Source organism: Malurus melanocephalus, unplaced genomic scaffold (genome assembly GCF_030028575.1).
Source record: "Malurus melanocephalus ecotype Western Australia unplaced genomic scaffold, MMel_1.1 scaffold_644, whole genome shotgun sequence".
Classification (NCBI taxonomy): domain Eukaryota; kingdom Metazoa; phylum Chordata; class Aves; order Passeriformes; family Maluridae; genus Malurus; species Malurus melanocephalus.
This window is the reverse complement of record NW_026623876.1, coordinates 34246-47205: the sequence shown is the minus strand read 5'-3', so window position 1 is coordinate 47205 and position 12960 is coordinate 34246. Positions and strand designations below refer to the sequence as shown.

The following is a 12960-nucleotide window of genomic DNA, read 5'->3' as shown; positions in this document are numbered from 1 at the left end:
CCCCATCCCCACACCCCTCCAGCCCCTGCCCAGCTCCCGGGCACTCACGGTGCAGGACGGCTGCATCCAGGGCTCCCCATCCACCTGCATGGGCAGCAGCTTGGACGTCCTGCAAGGCACAAAGGAGAGCCGGGGGTGACCCAGGGGTCGGGTTTCACTGTGGGCCAGGCCCTCGGCTGTGACAATACCTGATGATGACAGARGAGCACTGAGCCAGTCTCTTCCCCGCGCTCTTCAGCCCCGTGTAGATCTGCCCCATCTCCATGGCGCCTTCCAGCCCCACCACCTCCAGCAGGTGATCGCTGAGGTCTGCAAGAGAGACCGCCTTGAGAGGGGTCTGAGCTGGTGCCCCATCCCCAGGGACACCCCTGCTGTCACACCATACCCCAGGGCTGCTGGCTGTGCTGAGGCTGAGCGGGACTGGTGGCTCTGCAGGGATTTATTCCAATGTCCTCTGTGCCCCAAGACCACCCGTCTGAGTGTTTACAGCCCTGGGCAATGCTGCCATCCAAAATCTTGGGAGCAAAAGTGCTCCTGATCTGAGACAGCCCCTGGGCCTGCACGCCTGCAAGGTGCCAACCCAGACCTCCACCAGCCTGACTGCAGTGCATGAAATGGTGAGGCCCCTACCCTGGGTGCTATGGGGGGCTGCAGCTGTGTGGCAGAATCCCCCCTGTGAGCAGTCTGGTCAAATCCCAGATTGGGATGTCAGGGATGTCCCCTCTTTTCACAGCTCAGCCTGCTCTTCTGGACTGTCAGCAAGGCACAATTCTGCTTCCAGGTCCCCTCTCTCACACCTCTGAGAAGCCCTCCAAGCCTCCCAGGCCCTCTCACCCACCCACGAGCGGGGATGTCCCCAGGGTACCAACCCTGCTGTCCCTGCAGTCCCTTTGGGATGGCCTGAGCTCTGTCCCACTCCCTGCTGCCCCTGGCTCCCGCAGTGACAGTGACACTCCAGGATGTGACACTGCTGATGTGACAGCCACATGCCGGGGGGACTGCTGCCTGGGAAACCCACACCTTGCCTGAGTTCTGGCTGCTTCCCACCCCGCTGCTCCCCACTGGGGGACGCTGCCAGCACTTGGGGCTGTCCCTGTCCCCTGCCCCGCGGGGATGGCTCTGGTGGCTGCAGCAGTGGCTGCGAGGTGCCAGCCGCTTCCAAACCCCACATCCAGCCTGGCAAGACGCTTACAAAAACCCTGCAGCTGGGTTCCAGCCCCTCCTCTGCCTAGTGTAGGTAGGGAGAAAAAACCCCAAAAGACACGGAGCCCCTCTGGCAGTGCTCCAGCAATGGTGTGTGCCCGGTGCCCCCGAGCCAACSCCCCGCTCCCCCCTCACCCAGCACTCACCCTGCACGCAGAATTTCAGCTCCTTGGCATCGGTGACCACGGTGCCAGGCACCTTCTCGGGCACCTTCTTGCCCAGCCGGCTGTAGCCRCGCTGCTTCTTGGTCTCGCCCCACAGGTTGGAGCCGCCGTACATGCTGGGGATGTTGAGCACGGCGATGCCCTCCAGGGAGGTGTTGCTCAGGTCCAGCAGGGTCCCATCGCACTGCCGGGCACACGGKGGGGTCAGGGGGGTGGCAGGGGGGCTGTGCCCATCTCCACGGGGTCCAGCCTCCTCTCCCATCACAGGAGGGCGGGTCCCTGAGCTGGCACCGGATGGGCAGCCCCAGGGTGAGGTGTGGAAACCGTCCCATTTTGCTTTCCTCGAGGGATTGTCAGCTCCTTGTGCTCACCCTCCTCGTGCTCACACTCTATTTCCATGGGAGTTTTACTACAGGTCCAAAATGGCAGTTTCAAAAGAGCAAATTCCTGGGGGAACCACATAAAGCCCTGTCTAGACTCGGTGCTGTGACCCAAAATAGGAGGCAACACCACCTTGGCCCTAAAGAGACTTCCACCCRAGGAGCTCCAGCATGTGCTTCCCTCCCTCTCCTTGTCCAAACTGACTCCAAAGGCCTGGAAAGTCTGGTTGCCTGAAAAGTAGCTCAGACCAGTTTGTCTTCAAGTGTCATTTGGAAACTAGAAATAAAAAAATTAGGGGAAAGGTATCAAAAATGTCAGCTTTTGGAGAGCAAACCACAGGACCCCAGGCTTTGCTGTCATGCAGCAGGACTGCCTCAGCTGAAAAATCTCTGTAAAAGTTAAAATATCCATTCCCAGCAGCTTTCCCACAGGATTGAAAGCAACAGCCATGGAAATGCATTTCCTAACTTCAGGTCTTCTCACGCTACCCAGACATCGATCCCCTTGCTCGACACCTCTATTAAGCAGCCAATTTTCCATCCAATTGGAATTTCTCTAAAATAGCATTCCTATTTTCCTTGAGGCATCTGCTGTTTACCTGTCACTCTGTGCTCCTGCAAATCCTACCACAGCTTTTTCCTTGCATTTTGGTGATGCAAAGGCCTCTCTGCCCTCACTCGCTGTGCTGAGAGGGATGAAATGGGCTAACAAGCCCCTGCTGCTGCTCCAATTCTGGTTGCTCTCCTCTAAAAAAGGTCTGGAGCTTATTTTTCCCACCCCCTCGGCCAGGGCTGAGGACACCAAGCCCATGCATGTGGAGCTGGGCGCTCACACGAGCGAACGCCTCGGTGTGTCAGATCCTTCCTGCCTCCCCTGGTGCTGCAGGATCTTATTTTTAGCCTCACACTGAAAGCAAAAAGCAGGAATCTTCTGGTTTGGGAGGGAAGAGCTGTCTCTCCAAGGCTCGGGAAGGATATTAATCCTTTCATTCTCGGCACATCTTAATGGTATCGTGATTTGTTGGAAAAGGACTCAGTGCTCTGGGTGCTAAGGGAGAGGGGGCTCCRGTTCCTTGTGGGATGGACAGCACACCCCAAAGCATCATCCCCGGCCACGGGCACTTCTCCCACAGCGGGTACCAGCCCAGCAGGATGCAGGGATGCTGCAGGAGCCTGTGCTGCCCACGCCAGCCCGGAGCCGCGGGCAGGAGCCGTTCTCTCTCCCTGCAGAGCCCTCCCCGCTCCGTGCCAGAGAGCTACAATGGGCCCTTTGAGCAGGGGCAGCTGACGGCGCGCTGGCAGAGAGGCTGGAAGGAGAAATTTGCAGCTGGGGGAAAAAGCAAATTCATTTCCAGGAGTTGTAGGGGGAACGAGTGCCAATTTCCAAAACAAAACTGCTATTTCTCTTCAAGGCTGACAGTTGCCTGGGAGCTGGAGGGAGGACAGGCGGCTGCTTTCAACTCCAAATGCTGCGGGATTAACGCCTTCCTGCCCATGGGCTCAGCTGGTGGGGACAAACACTTTGAAGGGGCACCCCAAAAAGGAATGGGGGTGCTCCTCGTGCCCATCTCCAGCAGCACTCAACTCCACAGACATGGACTTCATCCACCCAGGGCACTGCTGCACRGATGGGGAACGGGGTGAGGAGGTTGTGACACGGGTCCTGCCCCTTCCCACGACTTTCCAAGGGTGAAGCCACCCACCCCAGGCTTTGGGAAGGGAAGAAAGGAAGGAACATCGAGGAACAGGCATCGAAATTCCCGTGCTTGTAGCCACCCATCTGCAGGGCCAGCTCTCAGCCCTCTGCCCACCCCCAGCACCCCTGCCCTGATTCCCACTGCCTCGTGCAGCAAGTGCTGTTTTCCTCCCTCACCCAGCCCAAGTTATAAAAGGGTGGATGATCCAGAGATAGGGAGAGACGGAAGTTTACAGCCCAAATCCCCAGCGCCAGCGCGGAGAAGTGACAGCGCTCTTAGCAACCGCGGGCCCTCCTCTCCCAGCTCTAATTAAAGGCTGTTTCCATGTCATCCAATGAGGGCCGCCAGCAGCACGGAATTCATGGAGAGAATATTCCAGGCATGCTCTCAAATACAGCTGGAAGTGGGAATACAGGGTTATTCTGCCCACAGCTTTGCAGGAGGAGCTGCGTGGTGGARCAGGGGCTCCTGCCACAGTGAGGGGTCAAAGCCATGGTGGCACTTCTTCCCAAAGAGCTAAAAGCCTGGATCAGGAGGGATCCACAGGCAACGGCTCCAAAAAGCCTTTGTGCCATGGCTGGAGCCGGGAACCATCCCAGGAAACTCACCTCAACCTCAACATAGTCATGGAGCTTCTTGCACGTGGCTGCGAAGGTCTCGGACGTCCCGAACTCAAAGTACCACAGCTTGTTCTTCATCCTGGGGCAAAGACATGTGTGAGCATCCCACCTGGATCAGACACACCACCATCCCACCTGGATCAGACACACCACCATCCCACCTGGATCAGACATGCCAGCATCCCACCTGGATCAGACACACCACCATCCCACCTGGATCAGACATGTCAGCATCCCACCTGGATCAGACATGTCAGAATCCCACCTGGATCAGACACACCACCATCCCACCTGGATCAGACATGCCAGCATCCCACCTGGATCAGACATGTCAGAATCCCACCTGGATCAGACACACCACCATCCCACCTGGATCAGACATGTCAGCATCCCACCTGGATCAGTGCCCTGCACCAGTGGCAGGGTGGGCTGCCAGAGGTTGGGGACATGAGCTGTGGGTGAGGACAGAAGCCACCATGGAAAGGGAACACTGGCATCCTCGCCCTCAGGAGTTGTGTGGGGGGACGTAGGGTGTGTCTGGAGGTTGGGGGACTCGAGCAGAGCTGGCTCTGACACCCAGCCCACCCCATGGGATGAGCTGCCAAGAGACAGGACACCCTACAGAGGGGATGTCCCACAGCTCAGCACCCTCCTGGCATCCTGAGCCCCTGACCATGGCTCATTCCTGCTGTGCCARGCTTTGAGGGGCAGGCAGGCTTAAGCTGGGAGAGGCTGTCAACACAGAGGAGCTGAGCTGGAGGGCAGAGCCAGACACTTTGGTCCACTCGGGATTTTTCCAGCAGGTATTTCTAAACCTGAGGATGGGGCTCCTGCTTCCATGCCCCATTTCCTGCACCCTGAGCACAGCAGGACGAGCTGTGACCTGCTGCCAGCCCTGCCCTCRCTGCCTGGCCTGCTCCTGCCCGTCCTGGAATTCCACACTGATTATAAAGCATGAATGAACGGAACTGGGTGTGGGGCCAAGCTTGAGCAGCCTGCCACACCACATGGGACTGGAAGAAGCATCCCAAACCCACCCCACTCCTGATCCTGGACCCCAACCACGCTTGGTACATGCTCTGCCTGTCCCCTAAGGCTGGCCAAACACCAAATCCCGTTGTCACAGTGCATGGCAGTGCCAGGGTGTCCCCACACACCCAGTTCTTGGGGGGCCCTGGGAACAGCCCTTACCTGCTGTTGAATTTCTCAGGGTGCTTTTCTCGCATGATGTGGAAGCGGTGGGCGATGGAGGCGTCCTGTGGGGGGTGGGAGCACAGGGACATCAACGGCAGAGAAACAGAGCCCCCATGGCACGATGACACGGTGTGGGGCCATGCCAAGGCCACTGAGGGACCCTCTCCCCAGAGCTTGTTAACTGAGACATAATTAGTGCACTAATTATTCCACTCCTTCCCTCATCTACAGCTATAGCTCGCACTGCAAGGATTTGCTCKCAGAGTGGAAATCACAGGTTCGATTCACGCTTTGAACTCTGGGCTAGGAGTGTTCTTATCTCTGCTGCTTTTTCCACTTATAATCAGAACATGGAGTGTGTGTCTTCCACTGAAAGCCCACAGCCACCTCACAATTCCCCGTTAAATTTATTGTTAAAACATTGGTGAACTCTAACGGGGAAAAGAACCCCTCTTGACAGGGGAGAGTCAACAAGGCTGTCGATGGGGGTGTGGCCAGTTAAAAAGGGAGTTAAAGGGAGAGTGAAGTGGCTTCGCTTTGGCAGCCTAGAAAATGAATGAATGAATAAATAAATAAATAAAATAAATATAAATAAATAAATTTAAAATCATGGAGTTATTACTAGAACTTCGGGCCCAGGGTGGATTTGAAGAGTTGTTTGCTGTGTTTCTGAATTGGGAGGAAGTGAACAAACAACCAAAAAAGGGCTGTTTTGGGAGCCCCAGGGGCTCTGCATGGAGGGGATGATGAGAGGGGAGGGAAGGCAGGCAGTGGAGCAGTGGGGCTCTGGGGACACCACAAAACCCTGCACCCTGACACCACCCCTGGCAGGATGGCAGCAAACCTGAAACTCATCACAACCTCTCCTCGTGCAGAGTGGGTGTTTGAGCCCAACTGAGAAGCTGTCCCCAAATGTCACCTGCAGTGACAGCCCCTGGCATTCACARGAGCCCATGTGAGCCCCAAAGCATCCTGTGGTGCTGCAGGTGRGTGGCTGTRCCATKGTGGCACCCCTGGCAYGGGATAAAAATGCAACAAGCTCCCAGGAAGAGAAGGCCTTTCCTCAAATTCCTCCTGCTTTCAGGACTGACCCAGCACCGGGAGTAACACCAGGGCTGTCAGCCTCCCTGAGCTCCCAACCTCTCTAGATCAGGAAAACATGGGGGAACATGGATTCAAACACCAAAGCAGGGCTCTGCTGAATGTGTGCTGTCTTGGCAGGTGGGGTGTCCTTGTTTCTGGGACCCCAAACTTCCCTGTACCCTGTTTAAGCTCCTCTCACACTCAGTCTTGCAACATTCCCTGGCAAGGGAGAGATCACATGCCTGCTTTTGTGCCTAAGTGCTGCCTTCCACAATGAAGTGAAAAAATAAAATAAAACCAGAAAAACAAGGCCAGGAGATGGAGGGAGGCTGGGACCGTGAGCAAGGAGGAACAGGAAGGGAGAAAGCAGCTCCTGTCCCGGGGAACTCACCACCCCGATGGAGAAGTAGTTGTTGATGATGGTGGATGGGACGGGATCCCCGTTGGCCTCYTTGTCACTGGGAATGACATCTATATGCCAGCGGTCCAGCATCACCTCCGTGCTGTGCTCTATGTCCTTCAGGACCTTCATCAGGTTGCCTCCTTCGTAGCCTGGAAGGGAAAGAGGGTGAAGGAGGATGAAGGGAAGCACAGCCATGTCCCAGCCAGGTGCCAAGCCCTTGGGGAATGCCAAGGCTGCTGCTATGGCACGTTCTTGCAGATTCTTGAGATTTTGGGTAATGGCAGGGCTCTCYAAATGGAAAAGGTTGGGCAGAATCTGCCTGTGGGGGGTTAGGAAAGCAGCAGCTGCTCTGTTTGGAAGGAGTTAGAGGCACCAGAGACACAGCTCTGAACTGCACCCCAGGAGCCCAGGAATCCTCCCTCCYTTGGGATGGCACCCACCCAGCCACATTGAGGGTTCCCAAGGGCCRGCCACCCCTGGGTGATGCTCGCCCKTCCTCACCTCCTCCCCAGCGCAGGCACCGTGCCAGGTCATTGCCCGTCCCCAGGGGCAGGACAGCCACCGGCGGGTGCTTCACCAGGTTTGCCTTATCTGCGGTTCAAGAGAGAAATTTGGGGCTGACAAGGCAGGACCACCTTCCCCCTTTCACTGGGGGAATATTTGGGATCTTCAGCAGATTCCTGAGGATGCAGGTGCACCATACTCAAGCTGTCCCTTGCTCACCKATGCAGTCCAGGATCCAGCCCACGGTGCCGTCCCCTCCGCAGGCCAGCACGCGGAAATCCGGAGTGTCCCGGAAGAAGTTGAGCCTGGAGAAAGCCAGGAGAGACAAGGGGTGGCATGGGGGAGCAGGGGCTGGCAGGACAGGGCGGAGGATCCCCTGCAGCAATGCCGTACCCTGGCGCGGGCCCGCCGCGATCCAGGTTGTACACTTGGCGTGGGTTGAGCAGGTAGTGGAACTTCCGGAGGACCCTGGGGAGGGAGAGATGTGAGGAATGCCGTGAAGGCGAGTCCCACACTGGGAATGATGCCCCAGGGACCAGCAGACTCCACCCCAGGCCCCACCTACCGTTCCCCTTGCCTTCCTCCACTCTTGGGGTTCACAAACACCAGGAGTGGGTGCGTCCCAGGCTGAGGGTTGATCTGGAGGGCAGAAGATGCAGCTCTGAGTTCCTGCCCACCCTCGAGGGCAGGGCTCACCCACAGCCCCGTCCAGGAACCCACCTGCAGCCCTTGCCCATCCACTGTGGTGGAGTTGAACTTGAAGCCCTGGCTGTCCTCGGGGCTGGTGCTGGCAGGGGAGTCGCTCTCTGATCGCCGGCAGTGGGACTGCCTGTCCTTTGGGGAACCAAGGAATGGATGCCCACCATGCCCAAAAGACAGCGCCCATGGCCAGGGGAGGCCTTGGCCATGCCCTGCTGGGTCCCTGTCACTGCAGGGAGGAGGGGACACTCACCAGGACACGGGGGGCACTCACCAGGACACGGGGGACACTCACCAGGACACGGGGGGCACTCACCAGGACAAGGGGGGCACTCACCAGGACACAGGGGACACCACCAGGATAGGGGGGTCACTTACCAGGACAACTGGGCAGATGCAGGATGGGAGCAAGATGTGATCCCGCAGCGGGCCCCCATCACACTCYGGCTTGACGTGGGAGGCACACTTGTTGTGGAGCTGGAGGGGCGGGAGGAGGGGATGTGGGACAGGGGATGGACACCTGCCACCTCCTGGACAGGAGCCCAGAGCCCGTCATGCAGCCCTGGCAGTGCCCCAGGGCCGTGCACTCACGGTGATTTGGCACCAGACGCAGTGCAGGCCGGTGATGCCCTGGTAGCACTTGATGCTCTTGTGACAGCGGTCGCACTTGGCGGGGGAATTGCCCTCGATCCACGTGTGCTGCATCACCTGCAAGGCACGGGGGACACTGAGGCACAGCAGCCACCRAGCCACAGCAGGCACCTCCCTCCTGCTAAGGGTGGCTGTGATTTCAGAAGCCTGTCCTGCAGGGATGCTGATCCAACCCAGCCCCTCACAATGGAGCCATGGAAATTTTGGAGAGACTGGGGATGGGGATGGGGATGGGGTGCATCCTGCAAGGCTGTGGGTGCCCATGAGCTGCTGCCCTGGGTGAGAGGGGCAAAACCCAGGGGAAGCAGAGCAGGAGACCACRGGGCCAGGAGAGAGCCGGCTCAGAAATGCAGCAGCTGCCCACTCACGCTCGTGTTTCTCTTGGATTTCACGTAGGTGCTGATGCAGGCAGCGATGTCTTTGGACACACACCTCTCGTGGACCGTGTACTTGCAGACTGGGGAGAAAGAAGAGTCACAGAGCCACAGAATCATTCAGGTTCAAAAAGCCCCTCAAAACCCTCCAGCCTCACTGTTACTCCAACTGACTCACCACTGACCCATGTCCCCCAGTGCCACCAAGAAGGGGGACACCRTCACTCCCCAGCACCCTGCAGCACCCACGGGGCTCAGCACCAACAGGGACCATTCCCCCCTCCCCTGGGCACTGGGTGTGGCACAGCCACCGCTCTGGGAGTGCCACATTCCAGCAGGGAGCCCRCACTCACAGGAGCAGCAGAGGCCCTGCTTGCGCACCCCCAGCAGCATGGTGCGGCAGAAGTTGCAGTAGGCGGGTTTCTTGAAGTGCTTCAGCCTCCAGGCGTGCTGCCCATCGTCCTTGACGTTCTGCAGGGCAGGAATGGGGGTGAGGGGTCACTCCCCCGCTCCCAGCCCCCTCAGCCCACCATTTCTATCAATGTTTCACACCCTAAGAACCCCAGGGTGTTTCTGGGATGTTGTTTCCAGCAGGATCAGGGCTCTCTCCCTATTCCCCTTCTCTCTGGTGCTCTCCAGAGCATACCAGCTGCCTCATCCCCCTGGGCACGTCCAGCTCCAGCTCCCTGGGACCCTTGGCACTGCACAGCCACAGGGAGGATCTTGGTGGCTGACAGGAAGGTGACTTCACACCTGGAGCTGAGCTGCCACCACCACCACCACGGGGTGACCAAAGCACAAACCTCTTACACCTGGGGCCAGCACAACTGCCTTGCAGGAGCCAGTTAAAATTCCTGGCTTTCCTGAATTTTTCTGCCAGAAAGCCTGTCCTCCACCCCCACCTCTGCATAGGAACCATGGGCACCAGGAGCAAAATCATCTTTCCCAGCAAATTACCTGATGGCCAGGGATGCACTTGAAAGAAACTAAGGCCAAAAGGATGGAAAACCAAGACAGAAATAAAAGGGGGGGGGGGGTCCCAACAATCCCAGTTTTGCTTTTTGAACCCCACTCTACAGGAGGACAAGCCATTTTAGGACTTAATCTCAGGTTTTGATTAAAAGTTCATTGAMCTGGAGCACACTGTGATAGCAGGGAGCAAGCCCAGCCTACTTGGGCACAGCAGCAGCTGCAGCTCAGAAATGAGCTTAGAAGAATTTGGGGGGTGAAGGGGGCAGGTGGGGGTGTCAGCAGGGGCTGGGGGTCAGTGTGGGGCCGTGAGGTGCCCTAGGGTGCAGGCTGGACCAGCCAGAGTGGGTCTGTCCCCGGACACTCACCGTCTCCATCCCCAGGAGCACCAGCAAGGGGATGGTGGTCATTCCCCCCCGGATCCACTCCTCCAGCGTCACCGTCCCRTCGTGGTTGTAATCGATCTCCTCCATCATAGCCTTCAGGATCTGGGGGAGGGACAAAGTGTGGTGACAATGCCACCCCAGGGCTGACAGCCCCTGCTCTGCCCCAGCTGCACTCACAGGCTTCAGCTCRGTGGAGTCCCACTCCAGGTACTCGGCCACGTGCACCATCTGGTTGATGATACGGTCCAGCTCCTAAACACAGAGAGCCCAATRTTGGGGACAGCTCCAGAAATGAACAGTGTCCAGCCCCAAGCCYCCAAAATCTGCATTCCCAAATTCTCAAGGCCACCCCAGTCCCCACCCACACAGGAGGGGCAGCACCACCCCAGTCCTCAGTGGGTGCTTTTCCCTTTCTGCCCTGAAACCCTGCAAGAAAATCTATAATGGGTTTGTCTTGGGAAAAACTATTCTSATAAACCAGATTTTATTTGCGACAGGTTTCAAGGACGATACCCAAAGAATAAAGAGAAAACATCATAGGGAAAGAAGGTGTGCATGATTTTTTTCTTCCCCGAAATACCGTGACCTGATGTAGAGCTACAATTCTGGGTGGGTGGATTTTTCTAGCTCCTGCTGGATGCAGCAGAGCTGGCATGTGATCCCCAGCTGCTGCCTTCCTCCTGCCTTTCCACCCGTATCCCTGCCCATTTTGGAGGGAATGGGCACCCCAACAGTGCCCTGCACGTTCCCAGCCCTCCRAGCAGCCCCGGGTTTCTCTCCCCAGGGGAGGCTCACCGAGCTGTCCAGGAGGCCGTTCCCATCGGTGTCGTAGAGGCGAAACATGACTGGAGGGAGGAGAGAAACTGCTGAATTAGAGCCCAGACCCGGGGCACCCTGCCCAGGCTGCTGGAGCTTCAGGGTGGGAGCAGCACGGGCTGAGGTGACCGCAGGGCTGTGGGGTGTCACCCCTTGCCTGGACACCGGTGACACAGGCAGGAGCACAAGGGGACATGGAGTGGTTTTCCTGAGTGGACAGGAGCACCTGACCCTGCACCCCTGAGCCTCTGGTCCCCACTCCACACAGCATCACCAGGGTCCCACTTACACTCCAGCTTGTCTTCTGCCCGTCCCCTCTCCAGCAGGGACAGGTAGCAGACGATGTCCTTGAGATGGACCACCTGGGCCAASGGGGTGGGAGGAGGAGGCGGGGTGGCTTTCAGGGAGCTGGCGTTTTTCCGCAGGCTGAAGGGTAACCTCTTCTCCACGCTCCTCGTGCCTGTGGGCAGGAGAGAGGCCATCCCCAGGGGTGACACTGGACCAGGAATTGTCCCCAGGTGGGACATGGGAACTTTGGGGCAGGGACACACTCAGCACGGGGCTGAGTGACACCACAGGGCCAGGGCTGAGGCACAGAGGGGACACAGGGATGGGAACCAAAAGGGCATTTGGGGCCGGGTGCCAACGCAAGCCTGGGGCTGGTGCCATCTGCAGGGCTGGGCGGTGTCACTCTCCCCGGGGCACAGACTCCCGCAGCTCCATCACTGCAGGTGGGTGGGGCATGGAAATGTGTCCAGCAGGAGTGAAGCTCAGTGGGCAGCTTGCCAGGGTGCCAGGACAGCCCACACTCGCTGACACCAGCCCTTCCCAGCGCTGCCCTCCTGGGGGGCTGGCAGGGGCTGGGGCAGGGGGCAGCAGTGACTGCAGCCCCATTTCCCCCTCCCCACAAGCTGCTGCCAGTTAATGAAGGCGCTGTCTGGGCTGGGATCGGTGGCTTCTTGCCAAACAAAGGTGCCAGGACACCGGCGAATTTGGGAGGTCACTGGAACTGGGCAGGGCTGGTGATGCTCCCTCACCTGGGGACTGAGGGCCGCGCAGGGACACGGAGGAGATCTTGGAGGAGCCYGAGGAGTTGTGCGCAGAGGCGGCGCCCGCGGTGGATTTCTGGGAGGATGATCTGGACCAGCTGGGGGAGGCGTTGGCGATGGATGCCGGGGTGAGGGATGCGGGCTGCGGCTCGGGGCCGCTGGGGCAGCTCTTGGGCTCGGCAGCGTGGCGGCCCAGGGCGCTCCGAAGGGTTTTCCCATTGATCCCTGCAAAGCAGACGGGTGCCCAGGGTGTCGGTGCCCCTTCCTCCGGGAACTGGGGCTGGGTGCTCGCCCTGGCTCCTCTCTGCTCTCTCCTCACCCTCCTGSCCGGCCCAGCAGCCCCAGCAGTGCTCCCACCCCCGGGTGAGGGACACCACAGCGCTCAGCACCGCACAGGGACGATGTGGGCTCCATCACCAGCCAGAGCCGAGCGCCGCGGGAGGGGCTCCCGTTCCTTTTGCAATTTATAATCCTTTCAGCAGATGTCTCCACGAGCCGTGAATCCACCCAGGAAGGGCTGGGGGAGGCAGAGCTGGCTGCCTGGCACACACATGCTCTGGGGTGGCTGTGACAGAGGCAAGGCCACCCCGATGTGCAGGGAGATGGTGACACGGCGTGACTCAGGCTCTGATCGTGCAGGGGAAAGGGCGTGTGCCACTGCATCCTAGAGAAATCCCTCCCTGGGGCAGCCCTGGGAGCCCATTCAATACCCACCCCAGGTGCCACCCTCAGCCTCCACTCCCGTGAGCAGCCCCCTGTGCCCCACTG

At 58.7% G+C, this 12960-nt stretch overlaps 1 protein-coding gene across 1 annotated transcript in view; it reads right to left on the bottom strand.

Annotated features, from left to right (window-relative positions):
• Nucleotides 1–12960, bottom strand: part of LOC130583929 (diacylglycerol kinase beta-like) — a 24331-nt gene that overhangs the window by 2297 nt on the left and 9074 nt on the right. Inside the window, exons 5-24 of the mRNA XM_057383608.1 lie at nt 12181–12417; nt 11433–11603; nt 11123–11172; nt 10505–10579; nt 10310–10429; nt 9326–9443; nt 8967–9055; nt 8539–8655; nt 8326–8424; nt 7969–8082; nt 7814–7887; nt 7642–7716; nt 7468–7553; nt 7246–7335; nt 6733–6893; nt 5256–5320; nt 4053–4143; nt 1350–1551; nt 189–309; nt 49–109 (exon numbers count right to left, since the gene is read on the bottom strand). Of these exons, the coding sequence (XP_057239591.1) occupies nt 49–109; nt 189–309; nt 1350–1551; nt 4053–4143; nt 5256–5320; nt 6733–6893; nt 7246–7335; nt 7468–7553; nt 7642–7716; nt 7814–7887; nt 7969–8082; nt 8326–8424; nt 8539–8655; nt 8967–9055; nt 9326–9443; nt 10310–10429; nt 10505–10579; nt 11123–11172; nt 11433–11603; nt 12181–12417 (2216 nt within the window). The remainder of the gene's footprint in view (nt 1–48; nt 110–188; nt 310–1349; nt 1552–4052; nt 4144–5255; nt 5321–6732; nt 6894–7245; nt 7336–7467; nt 7554–7641; nt 7717–7813; nt 7888–7968; nt 8083–8325; nt 8425–8538; nt 8656–8966; nt 9056–9325; nt 9444–10309; nt 10430–10504; nt 10580–11122; nt 11173–11432; nt 11604–12180; nt 12418–12960) is intronic.